Source organism: Capra hircus, chromosome 27 (genome assembly GCF_001704415.2).
Source record: "Capra hircus breed San Clemente chromosome 27, ASM170441v1, whole genome shotgun sequence".
In the NCBI taxonomy this organism is placed as follows: domain Eukaryota; kingdom Metazoa; phylum Chordata; class Mammalia; order Artiodactyla; family Bovidae; genus Capra; species Capra hircus.
The window spans coordinates 38,749,120-38,771,122 of NC_030834.1; the positions used below are offsets into that span (position 1 = coordinate 38,749,120).

Here is a 22,003-nt window from a genome sequence, read left to right on the forward strand (position 1 = left end):
TCAGGGGGTTGTCCAATGAGTCTGTTCTTCCCATCAGGTGGCCAAAGTATTGGAATTCCAGCTTCAACATCAGTCCTTCCACTGAACGTTCAAGACTGATTTCCTTTAGGATAGACTGGTTGCATCTCCTTGCAGTCCGAGAGGCTCTCAAGGGTCTTCTCCAAAACCACAAAAGCATCAATTCTTCAGCACTCAGCTTTCTTTACGGTCCAACTCTCACATCCATACATGACCAATGGGAAAACCACAGCTTTGACTAGACAGACCTTTGTAGGCAAACTAGTGTCTCTGCTTTTTAACACACTGTCTAGGTTGGTCATAGCTTTTCTTCTAAGGAGCAAGCATCTTTTAATTTCATGGCTGTAGTCACCATCTGCAGTGATTTTGGAGCCCAAGAAAAAAAAAGTCTGTCCCTGTTTCCATTGTTTCCCCATATATTTGCCATGGAGTCATGGGACTGAATGCCATGATCTTAATTTTTTGAATGTTGAGTTTCAGGCCAGCTTTTTTCACTCTCCCCTTTCATCAAGAGGTTTTTCAGTTCCTCTTTGCTTTTTGCCATAAGGATGGTGTCATCTGCAGATCTGAGGTTATTAATATTTCTCTTGGCAATCTTGATTCCAGGTTGTGCTTCATCCAGCCTAGCATTTCGCATGATGTACTCTGCATATAAGTTAAATAAGCAGCGTGGCAATATACAGCCTTGATGTACTCCTTTCCCAATTTGAAACCAGTCCATTGTTCCATGTCCGGTTCTAACTGTTGTTTCTTGATCTGCATACAGATTTCTCAGGAGGCAGGTAAGGTGGTTTGGTATTCTCATCTCTTTAAGAATTTTCCAGTTTGTTATGATCCATGCAATCAAAGGCTTTGGTATAGCCAATAAAGCAGATGTTTCTCTGGAACTCTCTTGCTTTTTCGATGATCCAGCAGATGTTGACAATTTGATGTTTCCTCTGGCCTTTCCTGAATCCAGCTCGAACATCTGAAAGTTCTCGGTTCACGTACTATTGAAGCTTGGCTTGGAGAATTTTGAGCATTACTTTGCTAGCATGTGAGATGAGTGCAATTATGTGGTAGTTGGAGCATTCTTTGGCATTTCCTTTCTTTGGGATTGGAATGAAAACAGACCTTTTCCAGTCCTGGGGCCACTGCTGAGTTTTCCAAATTTGCTGGCATATTGAGTGCAGCACTTTCACAGCATCATCTTTTAGGACTTGAAATAACTGAGCTGGGATTCCATCACCTCCACTAGGTTTGTTTGTAGTGATGCTTCCTAAGGGCCACTTGACTTTGCACTCCAGGATGTCTGATTCCTGGTGAGTGATCACACCATCATGGTTATCTGGGTCATTAAGGTCTTTTTTGTATAGTTCTCCTGTGTATACTTGCCATCTCTTCTTAATATCTTCTGCTTCTGTTAGGTCCATACCATTTCTATCCTTTATTGTGCCTATCTTTGCATGAAATGTTCCCTTGGTGTCTCTAATTTTCTTGAAGAGATCTCTAGTCTTTCCATTCTATTGTTTTCCTCTATTTCTTTGCACTGATCACTGAGGAAGGCTTTCTTCTCTCTCCTTGCTATTCTCTGGAACTCTGTATTCAAATGGGTATATCTCTCCTTTTCTCCTTTTCTTTTCACTTCTCTTATTTTCTCAGCTATTTGTAAGTCCTCCTCAGACAACCATTTCGCCTTTTTGCATTTCTTTTTCTTGGGGATGGTCTTAATCACTGCCTCCTGTACAATGTCATGAACCTCCATCCTTAGTTCTTCAGGCACTCTATCAGATCTAATCCTTTGAATCTGTCACCTCCACTGTATAATCATAAGGGATTTGATTTAGGTTATACCTGAATGGTCTAGTGGTTTTCCCTATTTTCTTCAATTTAATTCTGAATTTGCCAATAAGGAGTTCATGATCTGAGCCACAGTCCACTCCTGGTCTTGTTTTTGCTGACTTTAGAGAGCTTCTCCATCTTTGACTGCAAACAATATAATTAATGTGATTTTGATATTGACCATCTGGTGATTTCCAAGTGTAGAGTCATCTCTTGCGTCGTTGGAAGAGGGTGTTCGCTACGGCCAGTGTGCTCTCTTAAGAAAACTGTTAACCTTTGCTCTGCTTCCTTTTGTACTCCAAGGGCAAGCTTGCCTGCTGTTACCGCAGGTATCTCTTGAGTTCCTACTTTTGCATTCCAGTTCCCACTGATGAAAAGGACATAGTTTAGTGTTAGTTCTAGAAGGTCTTGTAGGTCCTCACAGAACCATTCAACTTCAGCTTCTTCAGAATTAGTGGTTGGGGCATAGACTTGGATTACTGTGATATTGAATGCTTTGCCTTGGAAATGAACAGAGATCATTCTGTCATTTTGGAGATTACACCCAAGTACTGCATTTCAGAGGGACTTCCCTGGTGGCTCAGAGGGTAAAGCGTCTGTCTACAATGTGAGAGACCTGGGTTCGATCCCTGGGTTGGGAAGATTCCCTGGAGAAGGAAATGGCAACCCACTCCAGTACTCTTGCCTTGAAAATCCCATGGGCAGAGGAGCTTGGTGCAGGCTACTGTCCATGGGGTCGCAAAGAGTCGGGCACGACTGAGCGACTTCACTTCACTTCACTTCACTTTACTGCATTTTAGACTCTTGTGGACTGTGAGCACGAGTCCATTTCTTCTAAGGGATTCTTGCCCACAGTAGTAGATATAATGATCATCTGAATTAAATCGGCCTCTCTGGTAGCTCAGCTGGTAGAGAATCCACCTGCAATGCACGAGACCCTGATTTGATCCCTGGGTCAGGAAGCTCCCCTGAGAAGGAACTCAGTTTTCCTTGGAAAACTCCACTCTAGTTTTCCTGGCCTTCCCTGGTGGCTCAGACAGTAAAGAATCTGCCTGCAATGTGGGAGATCTGGGTTCAGTCCCTGGGGTTGGGAAGATCCCCTGGAGAAGGGAATAGCTACCCACTCCAGTCTTCTTGCCTGGAGAACTCCATGGACTGAGAAGCCTGGCAGAATTCCATGGGGTCTCAAAGAGCCAGACACGACTGAGCTCCTTTCAGTTTCACTGTATCTATCGAGTGAGGGAAATAAACGTGCTGGGCGCCTAGTATGCCAGGAACTGGGATGGAATCTCAGGACCCACAAGCCCCAACTGACCTCTGTCATCCTGTAGACCAGTCTGCCCACCAGAAGCCAATGCCAGACACACATGCATGGTAGAGCCGGGCCAGCAGTTAGAAATAAAATGAGTCAGCAAACAAAGCGACACACTCGACACCGGGAGCCAGCAGACACCAGCGTGGGCACAGGAGTTAAGTGTGTCAGACAAGCTCGGGGCCTGGAGCTCCCCGAGAGAAGGGCCAGGGGAGCGTGCTCTGTGTGGAGTTACTTCTGACCTGAAGTCCTTCAGTCAACTTCTAGAAACAGATGGGGAAGGACTGCTAACTGCTGCTAAGTCACTTCAGTCGTGTCCGACTCTGTGCGACCCCAGAGACAGCAGTCCACCAGGCTCCCCTGTCCCTGGGATTCTCCAGGCAAGAACACTGGAGTGGGCTGCCATTTCCTTCTCCAGTGCATGAAAGTGAAAGGTGAAAGTGAAGTCGCTCAGTCGTGTCCAACTCTTAGCGACCCCATGGACTGCAGCCTACCAGGCTCCTCCATCCATGGGATTTTCCAGGCAAGAGTACTGGAGTGGGGTGCCATTGCCTTCTCCATGGGGAAGGAATACAGAGGCAAAAAGAAAAAAAAAAAAAGGATAAAGACATTAGCACACATGAAGAAAGGAATAAACTGTTGCCTTGATCCTTTAAAATATACTTTATTTCATTTCACGATATCAAGTTTAGTCTTGTCACGTGCCAAATTAGAACAGCATACCAAAAAACTTCAAACAAGAAAGTTGCTAGTTCTAGCGTAAAGCAGAACTGCTTATGGACATATACATAGACGCAGTATACAGGGTTGTTTGGGGCTCCCCTGGTGGTGGCTCAGACAGTTAACAAACCCCCTGCCAATGCAGGAGACCCAGGTTCGATCCCTGGGTGGAGAAGATCCTCTGGGGCAGGAAATGACAACCCACTGCAGTATTCCTGCCTGGAAAATACCACAGAGGAGCCTGGCCGGTTACAGCCAGTCAATGTGCAGAGTCTGACATGCCTGAGGAACTGAGCACGTGAGCACGCACACACACACACACACACACACGTGCACATGGCACTGCATGGAAAGCCCTTTGAGGTCGCTGTTACAACCACGTTCACTGACCTCGGAAGCAGTCTGCTGCCAGTCTGAGGGGACAGACATTCCTCAGCCTTCAGGACCAACGTGGGCTCAGTTTGGAAAGATCAGATTTTCTTATGAAAGATGGAGAATCTCCCCTGTTGTAATCTCTATATTCTTTCATATAGATTTAAAAAACCACTGTAATCTTTAAATAACTATGATCAGAGTTATCATCATCCACTTTTTAAAGGCACTTACAAAGTTTGAAATACTGCGTTACATCTTCATTAAGCAGGAGTGCTTTTTTCTGTCAGAAGTATTAGTTAAGTGACTTTTGTCTACTTTATTTGAACTCTGAATCTCCTCATCTGTAGAACCAGGGGTGGGAGGAGGATTTGAAGAACCAGACGTATTTAGTACTGCTACATTCCATGTGCTACACAAAATACTTCAGATGCACTGACTTACTGAGACCTCAGCCAGCCTTTGAGGTAAACACAATTGTTATGGCTGTTTAACAGATTTTTAAAAATTGGGTCACAGAAACTTTGCATTTAACTTCAGTTCAGTTCAGTCACTCAGTCGTGTCCGACTCTTTGTGACCCCATGAATCGCAGTATGCCAGGCCTCCCTGTCCATCACCAACTCCCGGAGTTCACTCAGACTCACATCCATCGAGTTGGTGATGCCATCCAGCCATCTCATCCTCGGTTGTCCCCTTCTCCTCCTGCCCCCAATCCCTCCCAGCACTGGAGTCTTTTCCAATGAGTCAACTCTTCGCATGAGGTGGCCAAAGTACTGGAGTTTCAGCTTTAGCATCAGTCCTTCCAATGAACACCCAGGGCTGATCTCCTTTAGGATGGACTGGTTGGATCTCTTTGCAGTCCAAGGGACTCTCAAGAGTCTTCTCCAACACCACAGTTCAAAAGCATCAATTCTTCGGTGCCCAGCTTTCTTCACAGTCCAGCTCTCACATCCATACATAAGCACTGGAAAAATGACACGACCATTTTAACTTGCCCAAGGTCAAATGTCAAGTGGCGAATCTGGGACCCAAAACCTGGCAGTCCACCTGCTGCCTGCTCACTCTCAACAGCCAACAGTTGGTTCCTTGCCATACGGGACCTGCTGTGGGGATCAGATGAGAGATCGTGCCCCTGGATTAGCACACTGCCCCACCAGACAGTAAGCATGTCTCAGGAAGAACCAAAGGAAAATGAGCTTCAAAAGTAACATATAATACTCTATATTTGTCGATGCAACATACCTACATCACATATGCATGACATAACTATCTCCAAACACAGCCTTTGTCATCACACATATTGCCAGGAGGGGCTTCGCAGGTGGCACTAGTGGTAAAGAACCCACCTGCCAATGGAGGACACAAAAGAGACACCAGCTTGGTCCCTGGGTCGGGAAGATCCCCTAGAGGAGGGCATGGCAACCCACTCCAGTATCTTTGACTGGAGTATCTCATGGACAGAGGAGCCTGGTGGGTCACAGTCCACAGGGTCACACAGTCAGACACAACTAAAGCGACTTAGCATGCACCCATGCATATTGCCAGGTAACTAATTTTTGAGATTTATAGTTTCCCTTTTTTGGTTGAACTAATGAAGCATCAATAAACCCAAGAATGTAAGTCAGAATTTATTCTGAACATACTATAAGGAGACTAGACTCTTAGTAAATAAGCATTTTTTTAGATATAAAGATTTATAAAAATAAAGTTGCAGAACATGTCTTTCTTACATAGTCACAGATAAAATCATGAATCATCATTAATATGGATGAATAACTGAGCTGTTTCCCCACCATCAGTAAACATTTATTGAGAGTTTGCTGCACAAATCAGATTTTCTTCAACACAGGAGAAATTATTGAGCTTTCTATTTAGGGCGACTTTGAAAAACAGGCTCCTTCCCACACCCCTCCCCGCTCAGGATAATAACCAAGAATCTGTTTTCATTCCAATCCCAAAGAAATGCAATGCCAAAGAATGCTCAAACTGCCACACATTTGCACTCATCTCACACGCTAGCAAAGTAATGCTCAAAATTCTCCAAGCTAGGCTTCAATAATACACAAACCGAGAACTTCCAGATGTTCAAGCTGGTTTTAGAAAAGGCAGAGGAACCAGAGATCAAATTGCCAACATCCGTTGGATCACAGAAAAAGCAAGAGAGTTCCTGAAAAACATCTACTTCTGCTTTATTGACTACGCCAAAGCCTTTGACTGTGTGGATCACAACAAATTGTGGAAAATTCTTCAAGAAATGGGAATACCATACCACCTTACCTGCTTCCTGAGAAATCTGTATTCAGGTCAAGAAGCAAGTTAGAACCAGACATGGAACAACAAACTGGTTCCAAACTGGGAAAGGAGTACGTCAAGGCTGTATATTGTCACCCTGCTTATTTAACCTATATGCAGAGTACATCATGCAAAATGCTGGGCTGGATGAAGCACAAGCTGGAATCAAGATTGCTGGGAGAAATATCAATAAACTCAGATATGCAGATGACACCACCCTTATGGCAGAAAGCAAAGAGTAACTGAAGAACTTCTTGATAAAAGTGAAACAGGAGAGTGAAAAAAGCTGGTTTGAAACTCAATATTCAGAAAACTAAGATCATGGCATCCAGTCCCATCACTTCATGGCAAATAGTGGAAACAGACTATTTTCTTGGGCTCCAAAATCACTGCAGATGGTGACTGCAGCCATGAAATTAAAAGACGCTTGCTCCTTGGAAGAAAAGCTATGACCAACCTAGAGAGCATATTAAGCAGAGACATTATTTTGCCTACAAAGTTCCATCTAGTCAAAGCTGTGGTTTTTCCAGTGGTCATGTATGGATGTGAGAGTGGGACCATAAAGCTGAGCACTGAAGAATTGATGCTTTTGATTGTGGTGTTGGAGAAGACCCTGAAGAGTCTCTTGGACTGCAAGGAGATCCAACCAGTCCATCCTAAAGGAAATCAGTCCTGAATATTCATTGGAAGGAGTGATGCTGAAACTGAAGCTCCAATACGTTGGCCACCTAATGGGAAGAACTGACTCATTGAAAAATACCTTGATGTTGGGAAAGGTTGAAGGCAGAAGGAAAAGAGGATGACAAAGGATGAGATGGTTGGATGGCATCACCGATTCAATGGACTTGAGTTTGAGCAAGCTCCAGGAGTTGGTGATGGACAGGGAAGCCTGGCATGCTGCCGTTCATGGGGTCGCAGAGTCGGACCTGACTGACTGAACTCTCTTTGACCTCATGTATAAATAGTCCCAGAATGTTTCCCCAGTGAGCAGAAGTAATGAATTTACTTAATTATCCACAAATTTGAAAAAACATCAGTGAAATCTTAGGGCTAATGTGATGTTGTAACTATAAACTGACACAGATAAGTGACTGCCAAATGGCACACCAAAATATCTGAATAAAAAGTTTTAGATTCAGTCCATGGAGATTTTACCTGTGTAAGGTGTTAGGTTCAGTTACTGTGTTTATAAAGACAGTTATACTAAATCGTAACGTAACATTCCAAGTTAGCCAATCTTTAGTTTAAAAGTAGGTGTAACTCATAACAGAGATTGCCCCTCCTTCAAATTCCTACTTATAAGCAAAGATATGTAAGTTATTACAAGGTGGTATCTGGAATATGTGCCAAGAAAACCTCTTCTTCAAGCTAACACTTGAAGAACAAATCTTATTAGGATTACAGTTTTTTTTTACTGTATACATTTGCAATTGTACACATGAAATCCCAGGACAGACATTCCTCCATTTTCTCAAATGTGAGTCTGCTATACATCTGGCAGTTACTTTGCACCTATGCTTCATGGGCAAAGGTTATACAACATTTCTTAGTTTTAATGGTCAGCTTAGTCAGATCATTTTACTGATATGGACTTATTCAGTGAAGGTAAGTATAAACCATATAACATTATGAAAGAAACAATAAAATTTATGTAACCTGGATATTACTTTGAAATCAAAGGTCTGTCTAGTCAAGGCTATGGTTTTTCCAGTGGTCATGTATGGATCTGGGAGTTGGACTGTGAAGAAAGCTAAGCACCGGAAGAATTGATGCTTTTGAACTGTAGTGCTGGAGAAGACGCTTGATAGTCTCTTGGACTGCAAGGAGATCCAACCAGTCCACCCTAAAGGAGATCAGTCCTGGGTGTTCACTGGAAGGACTGATGCTGAAGCTGAAACTCCAATACTTTGGCCACCTGATGCGAAGAACTGACTCATCTGAAAAGACCCTGATGCTGGGAAAGATTGAAGGAGGAGGAGAAGGGGATGACAGAAGATGAGACAGTTTGATGGCATCACTAACTCGATAAACATGAGTTTGAGTATGTCCTGGGTGTTGGTGATGGACAGGAAGGCCTGACATACTGCAGCCCATGGAGTTGAAGAGTCAGACATGACTGAGCAATTGAACTGAACTGAACTGAATCTGGATATAAAGGAGAATTGTACCATGAAAAAAAAAAATTACACGGAAATGATACAGATGAAAGAAGTCACCAGTATGTGTGATGTAAGGGTCAGTTGGATTCATTCTTGACTCACCAACCTGGCTAATTTTAAGCATCTGACATGTTTCAGTGTGGTATCTTAGTAATTTCAAAACTGTCAAGCAATTAATAATCACCATACATCTTATAAGCTTCCCTGGTGGTTCAGACGGGAAAGAATCTGCCTGTGTCAGGAACATCCCTTGGAGCAGGGAATGGCAACCTACTCCAGTATTCTTGCCTGGAGAATCCCAAGGACAGAGCAGCCTGGCAGGCTATAGTCCCTGGGGCCAAAAAGAGTCAGACACAACTGAGCTACTAACATTCATTCATAAATCTTATAAAATATATGGATGAACTTATATAACCAAATTAACACGCTGTATCACAATTTTGAAGATTTTAATGTACTTAAAAAAAATTGCTCAATACTATTTCAGAATGCAGGGCCAGCCATAAGGCCTATTTTATGTAAAGAGAGACCGTTGGTGAATTTTTGGGTCACAAAATGTTAAATAGCACAGACATCAGAGACAGTGAAAGATTTTATTATCTCTTTTACTTTCATCCAAACACACCCTTTTGTGAAAAAGATAAAAGCATGCACACTGACTGCAGTCTTTTAAAGAAAAAACAAGTACTAAGCCGTAAGTCAACAATAATATAAACAAAACCTTAAATGATATTATGTGAAATGATTTACTGGTATATAGAGTTCTTAATTTCAGAAAATTCAAGTCATATCAATACATGTTAAAAAGAAGCTTCTAATTTTTGAAATACTTTGATACAAAAAAAATTTAAACATTTTATAGACCTTTTGTGAGAAGAATATAAGGGTAGTTATAAGAAACATGCTATTCAAGTGATCTTGTGCAGCTCACTTGGCCTTCTTCAAATCAGTTATACTCAACATAATTCCAGTGGTATTGCTTCTTAAAATTTAAATTTAGAGCATATCCATGACATTCAAAATAAGTTACACAATTTACATTTATTGTGATCAAATTAGAAATAGTTCCTAAGTTTAGGGCTGTTGAAAAAGAGTATTTAACAAAGACATGGCATTGACATAATTGCGCTTTAGAGGGTAAGAGAACTGCAATGTGGCATAAAACAAAAGTTTTACCTGCACCTTCATTTATAATGAGGCCGATGGTATCCTGTGGGACTATGTGTACACACACATCACACACTCATCTGTGTATATACATACACATACTAAACTATGCACAAACCAGTTCATACTACCCAACTCTTCAGAGGGGTTTCTTGAAATAACTTACTCTGCTTCTGGAAAACCAGACAAAATTTCTCTTATTATTTCTAAGATTTATAGATGATGTTTATCATGATTTAAGAGGTGTATTTCATCTGGGGCACTGATACAATTTTACAGCAAAAACTCATTACCTGGAAGCAGAAATAGGTATCTTAAGGGACTAATAGGCAATCGAGCTTGAATTGTAACATAAAAGTAGAGCAGATCACACTTTAAAAGGTCCTCTTCTTGAGGGTTTGTTGTTCCAGGACTGAAAATTGTGTGACATGGTTCCTGAAACATCACTCTTCTTTTCAGGTGACTCTGATGAATTACGTGGCCTCATTAACACTAACGGGAACTAAACAAACTCACTCTGTCCTGATGGATTAAGTCTGTATTTACTGGCTTGAGGAAAGCGACTTCTTGACGTATAACACCACAAAATGCCTTTGCCGCGGGCAGTGGGCTGGCTCACAAGAGCTTAAACGGTTGAAGCCTGCGTCAGGACACAGCACTTCCGGGTGAGGCCTGCGTCAGGACACAGTGCTTCCGGCGAGGCCCCACGTCCGCTGTACGCAGCACCTCTGCTGATGATCTGGAGGAAAGGAACTCGAGGAGAACGGAAACCAACCATGATGACATAAAAACATGATTTTTGGATTAGACATTTCGCTGAACCCAAGGGTAACAGGCAAAAGGCACATGCTAGTAAGTCTAGTCAGGTGTCTGAGAGCTCCCACCGTCTTAAATATCTGCGGACTCAGGTCTAACGAAGGTTCACACTGATTATTTCAACATAAAAAAATAACAGGAAATCTTAAGGTTTTCAAGTACTTATGGCACAAATGTCATGAGGTTCTAGGAGCTTAGCCAAAATCTTCAAAAAACTGAGCAATTTAAAGTTCTGCTACAATGAATCTGGATCACAATTTTAACTTCTCATTTTTTTTACATTATTCTTTTGTATAGAGTACAGGGTGTGCAAATGAAGCTGTTTCAGTAAATATTAGAAATACTACTTTGCAAATACCAAGTGTAATTAGCTAACAACACAATACAATAAAAGCCCGTGCTAACACAGAGCTTCTCCCACCAACATTCCCCAGCCCTTTCCTTGTGCCCTTCTTGATTAACTACAATTTCTTTCATTGACTTGGAGAAATTAAACAAAAGGCAAAATATTTCACAGCTGCAAGACACTAAGTACTTTAGTGAAAAGAGTGGCCCAGTCAAGTCTTTAAAAAGTTGAAAATGAATACAGCAAAATATTTTGCAAATTAATGTTCATGAATGCCACTATTTGATATAACACAAATTATACAATCCTAATAATCTTCTGCAGTTGACATTAGTTCACAGGAAATGCCAAGAATAATATAAACTCTGTTTACCTTTTCCCTTTCCAACAGCTTCTGGACTGAAGTTGTAAAACTGTGTATGTTTGCCCAAGACCAACTGAATATTGGCTTTAGTCAGAAATTCTATTTTGTCCAATGTTCAATCAACAAGGCTTTATTTACACTTCTTATTAAATTCAGGAGCAATCGGATGTAACGTGCAGCCACCAACAATAAACAGCGCAGCGCATCCCACCACCTGGAGACAGCTACTCGTTTATGCTTTAATACTAACCCACAAGCAGCCAATCAAGGTTCCATAAATCCAGGTTTTCACATACAGTTTCCTTCCGGCCTCAGTCATAAGCAAACCAGCAGTCAAACCACTTAAGATCAAGAATGATGGTAAGGTTTTCTTGAGACTTAGCTTAGAATTAACACTTTCTCCAGGAAATTTGTTTCTTCTTTCTGGGTCCGGTGAATCATAGAATTCTATAAGCAATCTATGGCCAGAATGAAAAAAGAAAATTGCTTTAACTTTCAGATTTAGTCATTTAAATATTTTAATTCAACAAATATTTATTGGGTGCCTGTTAGAGAAGTTACAAGTCCTTATAAGGAAATACCCAAAGAGTTGCTTTAATTGGAGTTTCTAGACATTAAAAAGTCATTTTAATGGTACATCCTATAACTCATGGATCCAGTTTTTTCAAGAAGAGGGAAAAAAGTATCAATATTTAAAATACAGCTTTAAAAAAACAGAAAAAATATCCACTGATAGCAAAACAAACAGTAATAATATATCCTGAAGTTAACTCAGTTTTTATCTTCCTAAAAACAAAATTCTAAAACTTCTACTTTTAGGAATTTGTGTAAATCACAGGGAGCCTCACACGCTCCCCTCGATCCCGAGAGGCCCCCACCTGGTACTCAGAGTAACACTCAACATTTGCTCCAATGTCATGTTATTAGCAGGAGAGACACCAGGTCAACCCCAGAAACTGTTTAGGCCCCAAAACACTAACAGCAAAATGACACTTTGGTCACAAAAATGTCAACTACCCCTTGTTTTTCCAACAAATGCCCTGGGGTCAGTTCCACATACATGTGAGGCACCATCCTCCACCCACGGCTGCCACGCCCCGCTGGCCCTCAGGCTGCACACCCTCCCCCAGGCCTGAAGCATCACAATGCGAAGCTTTCTGAGTGTCTCTTTTTGTAAAAAAAAACTTTCCATCTTACACAAATTACTGAAATGTGGTAAATAATGATGGACAGCCCCCATAACAAGATCTTTCATAGTGACTTGTAACTGGCAAGATTAAAACATGAAGAGACAAAACATGGAATGAGATTTGAGTTTGTAAAAAGCATTCTTAAGACAGTAATCTGTTTACACTCATTTCACATTGTTTACTATAGTGACCAAGTTGAGCCAACGTATTTGAAGGGCGAGAACTATCATTACTCACTTATCTTTTATTTCAAAACGCTCATGAAGCCATCTTTTCATGGATACTTGTTCTTCTGGGATATTTTTTTTGTCTATACGATCAATGTGAATATGAATTTTTGGACATTCTTTGCAGAGAAATTCTAACAAGAAACAAAAATATTTCATTTTTATTAGTTTAGAATTCAGTTATATAAAATACTAACGAAATGAGGTTTAAAAAAGTTTTAAAACAAAGTTCAGAGTTTTTCTTTAGCAAAGACAAAACAAAAATAAAGATTACAAACTGGTGGTCTGGGGTTTCAGGCTGAAGCGGTATAATTTCCAAGTCTCCCATAGTTCCCTAGGTCATGAGTTAAATCAACCGGATGGTACTTCTCATACAACAAGTGCTGTAAGTTGTACAGGCAGCCCAGGTCAGGACCAGAAGTATGCACCCACCCTCTAAAGGATCCCCGTATGCCAACCACCCTCAGCCCCACCAGTCGCCTTCATGGGGCCGAGTGCTTGTCCCAGGTCACTGGGACCGGATGGATGTGCCTGGGAAAGCACTGGGCACATGGAGCCACCCTACCCCTCAGACCCCAGCACTGACTCGTGGCTCTGCCACGGCTCCACAGGCCTCCGCCCACCCCCAACTCCGGGAGTTGCCAGTGGTGTCTACTCACTGGTGCGCCTTGCTTCCCTGATCCTTGCCATATTTTAATGTATTCCAGTTGCTCTGGGAACCAAATTTCTTTTTGTGGAATAGCTGTGGGCCTTTCAACAGCTAGTTCCTAAAAAATGCTAACCTAAAAATTAGCAAACAGTCTTTTCTTCCAGCCCAGGTTGCACAAGGGATGAGGTCAGGATTTATTCCAAGATAAGAAAGAACTTTGAGCCCGGAAATTTCCTTTTTTGGATGTGACTTTCTGTGAGGACATGACCATGCTAGCATATTTAAATTCCTGGAGAAGAAGGAAATATTGCTAAGAGATTTAAGAGACAACTATGTTCCCTGGGTGGGCATGCAAGTAGGGGGACAAGACTGTTTATCTCAAGTTGGAATGTGCTCACAGGTGTGTTCAGGAAACAGTGGCTAGTGTGTTGTGAAGCTGGAGGAAGACAGGAAGCTGATCCTTAAAGTCTCCACCTCTGGACCCTGCACTCAGCCCTTCTTGTGAATTCTCTCTGCAACTGTTTTCCTCCATTTCTGGTGTCAAGCCTCAGTAACGCATTTCAGTCATCAAAAATTATCTTATTGTTTATATACTCTTAGAAGTGAACTAGCTTTGATGATAAATGTGCAAAACACTGCCATAGGAAGACTGCACTTTTACAATACTTTTCTCTTTCTTTTCCTCAAGTTCCGTTTTCTTTAAATCAAAGACTTCAGTGTAGGAAGTGCTTTCAGGAGCAGAACTGTGCACGGGTGATGAGCACAGACAGTGAGTCAGGCGGCCTGGGCTCTGACCCCTTACCAGCCTGGGCAGAGCTCAGCGTGCAGCCTCTCTGCACACTTTTCAACGTGTGTCCGTCCTCAAGACGTGACGGTAGCAGACCCGGCCCAGGAGGCTGTCGTGAGGGTGATGGGGCAGGACAGGACCCAGCACACACATGTGTGGAGTGTCAGTCATTGGAATTTTCTGGCTGCACGTGGCTCCTCACCTCACCCTATTTCTATTTCTGATACGTAAAAATGCAGGAGCTGGCACCAACTTTCCTGCCTTCACTTAATCATCTACACTTGCCCCTAACATTTCCTGCCCCTTAATTAGGCAGGTATCTGGTTGACACTGCATTTACCCTGGATGTCCCCCGAGTCCCAGGGCACAGATATACAGAATCTGCAAGGACACGAAACCAGCTGCACTTGTGGGGTCAGAAACGAACGCATGTGAACTCAAGTGTTTGGAGTGCGTCACCCATCCTTACCGACGCCAGTGCGAGAAAGGACCCTGAAGTTCCCCTGGACACTTTTGGCTTTCTCTCACCTAGAAGGTACATGTGAAAGTCGCTCAGTCATGTCCGACTCTGACCCTGTGGACTGTAGCCTGCCAGGCTCCTCTGTCCACGGAATTCTCCAGGCAAGTATTTTGGAGTGGGTTGCCATTCCCTTCTCCAGGGGATCTTCCAAACCCAGGGATTGAACCCAGGTCTCCCGCATTGCAGGCAGATTCTTAACTGTCTGAACCACCAGGAAATCCTAAGAATGTACATAGTGTTTTGGTATTCACATCACACGTTTGTGCATGTCACTTCACTTGGCCTTTCATGCACCTCTGCAGGCCAGGACTATCATTCTTTTGTGGGGGTGAAGGAAGCAAGGCCCAGCGTTGTCAGCAGTGGAGTCAAGCCAAGTCCCTGTGGTCAGGAATCCAGATACAGACCATACAAGCTCAGATCAGCACCAGCGACATCCAGGAGGTACTCCCACCAGAGACAAGAAATGAGTGACGGAAATACTTTCTTCAGTATTTCATAAGCTCCTATGTCTACTTTAGTAAAAACTATTTTAGTTGGGGCACATTTCACAGGGCATGAGCAAAAATTACCCCATAATATTTAGGGAATGTAGGGAAAATTATTCTAATTAAGGTGTGATTCTTTTCTGACTACAGCTTTCCCAGCAGGTCCCTAGAGTATACTGTATTCCAGGGCCGCACAGGAAGTCTTCCAAGGCTCTAGACCGGTCACAAGGCCAAGTCTCCAGAGCAACCGAGTCGCGCTGCTCTGTGCCTGTGGAGCCGGGTGAGAGGGGCGGGGCACAACCCAGGGGCCTCTGCGCCCTGCCTGGCACCCCCGTCCCTCTGGGAAAAACCAAGAGCAGAACAATGCGACCTGAACCCAACAAAAAACGGAGTAGGTAAACGGTTATACGTGCACACCGATGAACACTATGTAGTCTTTAAAAAAATCATGTTAAGTGTATATAATGACATGTAAAGATTTTCATGACACTCAAGCCAAAGAAAAAAAAAAAACCACACACACACACACACATTTATATATATGTATGTCTATATAAATACATACAGGCAGATATACACACCAACATACAGACATTACAAAAAACTTTGAGAAAAATATCTGAGGTGTTATCTGGGGTTGTTATCTGAACAGGTGAGTTTGTAGTTTTTTTCCTTCTGAGTTACCTGTAATTTTCCCCTTCAAGTATATCTTATTTTCATATAAGAAAATATTAAAAGAAAAAGTTACCCGAGAACTATATAAAATACTTGAACAGAATATCAATTGTCGTCCTTTAGCTCACAATTTCTTCCAGTGTAACACTCATTTTAGAAACAGGAGTTATAAATCAATCACACTCAAGTGGCCCTGTCTCACCTCTGCCCAATGGACTCTGTCCACAGAAGCACTTGGATACTGTTGGAAAAAGCAGGCAAGCGCAGGAGGACCCCCTGATGGGCCCTGAGCAGAACAGACCACGAAATGGGAAGGACACGGCTCACTGCCTGCAGCCTCCCGCTCTGCTGGCAGGCCCCGACTGCCAGACTCGGGTCACCAGGAGGGTCCCGGCAGGGTCATCCCCGCAGGGTCACGGGCACACAGCCCCGCGCCCGCTCAGGACAGCCTGTGAGCAGCCAGGCTGAGACACCCCAGGGAACTCGGATGGAAGCAATTCCCCTGCAGGGCTGGCAGCCACACTGGCCTATGGCACATCAATGAACCATCTGGAAACTTTATGGAAAAAAGTGCTGCACTCCTCCTACCAACAAAGTGCAAAAGTCCCTGGGACACTTTACTCACCCACAGGCATGGGATCTAACCTGTTATTTGAGGCTTCTGCCAGTTTGATAGCAAAATATGGTTTTTCACTTTTTTTGAACATTTTTTTCTGTGAACTGGCTGTTCTTACCCTTTACTCATTTTTCTATTGAGTGACCGATCATATCAGTTTATAGGTACATTTTGTACATTAAGGAAATTAGTTTTTTTTCCCCTACCCCTTGTCTTCAGTCTTCTGGTTTTACTCTGGTGTGTTTTTGCTTGAAGAAATATTTATTCTTAATTGACTGAAATGAAATAATTTTTTTGTACGTGGCTTTTGAACGTTAAGAGAAAAGCCAACCTTTTCAAAACTAGAGGCCCTGTGTCCAGACAACCCAAAGCCAGCCAAGGTGCTGAACAAGCGGAGCAGCGGGAGGAAGGGCCAGGCCTGGGAAACCCAGCCCTAAGACATATGCCCCCAAAAGGCACTTCTGGCCTAACTGTGAGGAGATGGAGTCACCAACACCAAGCACTGCCTTCTATACACGCTGTGCCTTGGGAGTGCAAAAGCTCTGTGAGCTATGAAGGGGTGCCTTCGTCAGGGACAAGGTCACAGCTCGGATGAGGGCGACGGCAGGAAGGTGGCCTGGCCTACACACCGCCCCCAGGCAGGAAGGTCTCCGTGACGGGCAGGAAACCAGCAGCCCCAAAGGCCCTGAGCAGGCGGCGACAACGTGAAGGAGCTCGGGGTTGGGCACGAGGCCCTGGCCAGCAGCACCCTGGGGACACTGCCTGCCCCACGGGTTCTTACCATGGGACCTCAACTTAATAAAAGCAGCCTTCTAAAAAGGTTATTATGGGAATTACATCTGGTTTCCACAAACGAAAAAATATGTTCAGCCTTGTTTTCTAAAGAATGCTTGATAAACTCGTGGCAATACTGTTGAATGACTACATGGATGTCCGTCTTCAAATGTAAAACTCGGCCAAGGGCTCTCTCAATGGTTCAAAAAGAGTAAAAAGTATTATATGTTGCCTTTTGTTTGTAAATTAAATTTGTACCTACAATAGACAAGCGATAAAGACAAGGGGTGCCGGTGGAGGGGAGAGCAGGTGGATGGGGCCTGGTAGAGACAAGCCCGCACACTTCCGCTGCAGCTCCCACTTCGATCTGCGGTGACAGTGAGTCAGGAGGGCGGTCAGCCCGCAGGTGGGGCCCCCCCGGGTGCCCTTCCTCCGCCGCCGGCCACTTCCCACCATTCAGCCGCATTCTGCTCACCCCCCTGTCCTCTTTCCCCTCCTTCCTCTGGGAGTCACTCTCCCTTCTGAACATTCGCCTTCAAGAGATCCTGCTGAGCTGCGCTAGACAAGCCGGTTCCACATCCAGCAGCCGCCGAGGGGAAATACTAGGCCGATACACCTTGAAGAGTGGACGGAAAACTCCACATGCTTCCGGCTGCCCAGCCCCACATCCAGAGGTCTCCAACAGTCAACAGTGCGCTTATATTGAACTAAAACATGCTGCCCACTTAAAATCCTGGCCCACAGGTCCTTAATACTTGAGACCATGGTTGAAAAAAGAAAAAGTCATGCCTGACGGTCCTTCTTCTTGTCTGTGATACCAGAGTTCACAAATGTTGCATGAAAAACACACATAAAGAGAACATTGACCGAGGGCACAACTCAGTGTTGCTAGCTTAGCATTTTCCCTGATCTCTCCTTCCTTTGCTTTATGGAGCCTTTCCATTTCTGTGTGTGAACCTTGGGCAGAAAGAGGCCGCGTTAACGATACTGGGCAAATCCAAAGAACTAATGGGACAGCCAAGCAGAGTTAACGAAATTACTGCCGTTACAGATTAGTAAAAAATACATCAAGGGTACACATTTTGAAAATATATCAATGTAACATAATAGAACACACTTATCCTTTTAAAAAATATATCCCACATTCAGAAACATATATGACTTACTACTTGAAAACAAACTTACCAGCCATGGATGGTGCTTCCTTCCGCTGCCCTTTATCATCCACAGACCCTTCAAAAGCCACTGTAACATCATAAACGGCATCCAAATAATCCTTCATAGAATCAAAAGCAACGTGAGTTGCCTTTATTCTTGGCGTCAGCACATGTTTCAATATTGGAAGGCCTAGAAGAGAAGTTGAGTCAGCGTGGCTGTGTATTAGTTACAAAACCCCTTGGCAACAGACTGTAACTTCTAAACTGTTTTTATAGGAAAGTTTAGACCACACTTTCATGTGCCTTTCTCAGTTTAAACCAACATTCATTTAATGCACTTACCACACACCCACATGTACAAGACCGTGCAGGAAGCTGTTAGAAAACTTGCCCTCAAAAAGCTTATGCCGCTCAGAAGCCCCCCAATTTGGAAAACTCAGACAAGAGCAAACATACAATCCTCATTTCGGGCGACAGAATAAAAGCGGTAGTACCTTGCCTGTGGTCACTCAAGATTCAGGAGTAAAATTCCTAATTCCTGACTCCAAGTCCAAGATTCTTTTAGTTCTATGTCTACTCAAATAGAGATGAAGTACAACTACCCAAACAACCCCCACTGTGTACAACACTTGAACTGAGAGCTGCTGTGATCCATATAAAATGTGAAATACTGACTCGAAACTTTTAGGGTAACTAAAGAAGCTAGTTTCTCAGTAAACTTTTTTTAAAAATCTGAAATCTAATTCACAGACCATAAAATTCACCACTGTAAAGTATACAACTCTGTTGATTTTAGTTTATTCAAAGGACTTTAGAACCATCACCACTATCACACTCCAGACCGTTTTCATTACTCCAAAGACCCTTCACCCTGGCAGACACGGCCAGGAAGATACCCACTCCACTCCCCGTTACCACAAAGCCACTTTCAGGCTCTATGGATTTCCCAATTATGGACAAATCATATAAACGAGATCGAAGCATGTGGACTGCTGTGTCTGGCGTGCACACCAGCACTTCGTTACTCGCTATGGCTGAATGATGCTCTACTGCATGGATATACCAGGCTGTGTTAACGCACCGACATACGTCCGGGTTGTTTCCACCCTTTGGCTGTTATGAGTGACACAGCTATGGGCGCCCATGTAAGCTGCATATGAATAGTGCACACAAGTCTTGGTATGAAAGTACAATTATTTACACACACACGCACTTTTAAAAGCTTCTTTAAGTGGGAAAATACTATCATTTATATAGACTAATTCAACACGTTCATTAGTGCTCCCGTGAGTGTTAAGAATTTGCTCCTTTCCCTTCCTATTTCCTAGGAGTTGGTGAACGACAGGGAAGGCTGGTGTGCTGCAGTCCATGGCGGCTCGAAGAGTCGGACACAACTGAGCAACTGAACTGAACTTCCCGTTTCCTACTCCCCGCTCCCCACCGCTGCCCGGCTTCCTGGTTTAGAATATTTATTGACAGTTTAACAGAAAAGTGTAGCTCTCTGAAAAAGTGACATGAAAACAAACCATTAAAAAAAAACCTCAATTTGGGTTTTCTACTGCTTCTCTCCAGGGAAAATTAGCTGCATAAGAAAGAACAGCTATAGCATGTTGGGATCTTCCTGCAGAAGAAATTTTAAAATGCAGAGTGGTGTGGGAAAGAAAAAGATTCCCACAACCACATATCTGACTTGAGTCCCTGGGGCAGAAACAGTTTAATTTATTCACAAACTTATAACAAAAACCTGAACAGTATACCAGGCTGGGAAACATTTGTCAATTAAATTAGTTAATACTTCCTTCTCCGCTCTTGGAATTCACCCAACTTTATGAAGTCCACAGTTCCACAGTATCACCCTGTGGCAATTAATTATTAGAATCTAAGTAAGTCGGTAAGAAGACAGAAAAGTAACACTTTCCTAAAAATGAGTTATAACAAAGGTTTGGAAAAATCGACTGGCAGATGAATGAAACACCCATCACTAGTAGGTGAAGAAGTGAAGTCAGAATGTTCTCACTGTGGAAGGTATGGGGCCACTCCACTATCCCCAAACCCCGGGTCATTATTATAAAACTAATTTCATAATAACACTATAGAGACCAGTTGGAATTTCAGTACAGAGTCAAACAATAGGCATTCGTAATTAACTACTTGAGCTTGAGCCCACCACACTGCCTCTAGGGAACTCAGAAAACCCCTGAGCCTGGAACAGGAAAATGTTAGCTAATTAAATTAATTCTTCCTGGTCAACATCTAATCTCTGTTTTAGTATCTGCTTTGCCTTGCTTCCACCTCCAGACCTCCTGACTCCCAGCTGGCACTAACAATACTCTAGCGTACCCTTGACCAAACTTCACCCTGAGGGCCAACACGGTGATGCTTCATATAACTGAAATTTTGTTGTTAAATAAATGATACCACTGAATGGAAAATCTTTATTGATCCAAGCAGGAAATTTTACAATATATATCTATGTTTATATATTGCTATATCTATACATACAGACATACACAGGGCTTCCCAGGCTGAGTGGTAAGGAATCTTCCTGCCAAGTAGGAGACACCAGTTCGATCCCTGGGTTGGGAAGATCCCTTGGAGAAGGAAACTGCTACCCACTCCAGCCTGGGAAATCCCATGGACAGAGGAGCCCAGCAGGCTAAATTTCACAGGGTTGCAAAGAGCTGGACATGACTGAGTGACTGAGCACACACACACGCATTCTGAGGACTTGTACTTAATTTGCGGGAGTCAAGTGGGATGGGGTGTGTGGTGTGTGTGTGTGTGTGTGTGTGTGTGTGTGGTCACTAGGTCATGTTGCCATTTCTTTCCCCAGAGATCTTCCTGACCCAGGGATTGAACCTGCATCTCCTGCATTGGCAGATGGATTCTTTATCACCGTGCCAACTGGGAAGCCCAACATAAAAACATTACTCACACTTAAAAATTTTTTTCACTTACTCATACCAACTGGTAAAAGCTTGAGGAAAAAGGGCATGCTGGAGAGAGGCCAAGATAGAGGCCTGTAGGGCAGAAAGTGGGGGAAAGCCCAATGGACAGATGACCAAAAGTGAACTAATTTATTTGGAAATATGAATAAGTCTTTTTTAAAGGAATGACTAACAGTTTCAAGTAAAAACGGAATTTAGAGATCATTAATCTAACAATCTATGAAGTAGACAGTAACACTGGGTCATCTATAGAGATATAGATTTGAACCTAGAGTCTTCATTGTCATATAGAGTGAAGTAAGTCAGAAAGAGGAAAACAAATATCGTCTATTAACGCATATACATGGATTCTAGGAAAATGGCTCAGATGAACCTATGCACAAGGCAGAAAGTGGAGAGGTGCAGACGTAGAGAAGGAACTTGCAGACACAGAGGGGGAAGCAGAGGACGGGATGAGCGGAGAGAGAAGCGCTGCGGCACACACACAGGACAGACAGCTGGAGGGAGTCTGCTCAAAGCACAGGGCGCTTAGCTCAGGGCTCTGCGACGACCTAGACAAGTGGGCTGGGGGCTCCCGCAGGCGCAGG

General features: G+C 43.2%; 1 protein-coding gene across 1 annotated transcript in view; it reads right to left on the reverse strand.

Annotated features, from left to right (window-relative positions):
* The window catches only part of AGPAT5 (1-acylglycerol-3-phosphate O-acyltransferase 5), a 46,010-nt gene continuing 33,276 nt past the window's right edge, over positions 9,270–22,003 (reverse strand). Inside the window, exons 6-8 of the mRNA XM_018042052.1 lie at positions 18,497–18,658; positions 12,816–12,939; positions 9,270–11,846 (exon numbers count right to left, since the gene is read on the reverse strand). Of these exons, the coding sequence (XP_017897541.1) occupies positions 11,621–11,846; positions 12,816–12,939; positions 18,497–18,658 (512 nt within the window). The 3' untranslated portion in view covers positions 9,270–11,620. The remainder of the gene's footprint in view (positions 11,847–12,815; positions 12,940–18,496; positions 18,659–22,003) is intronic.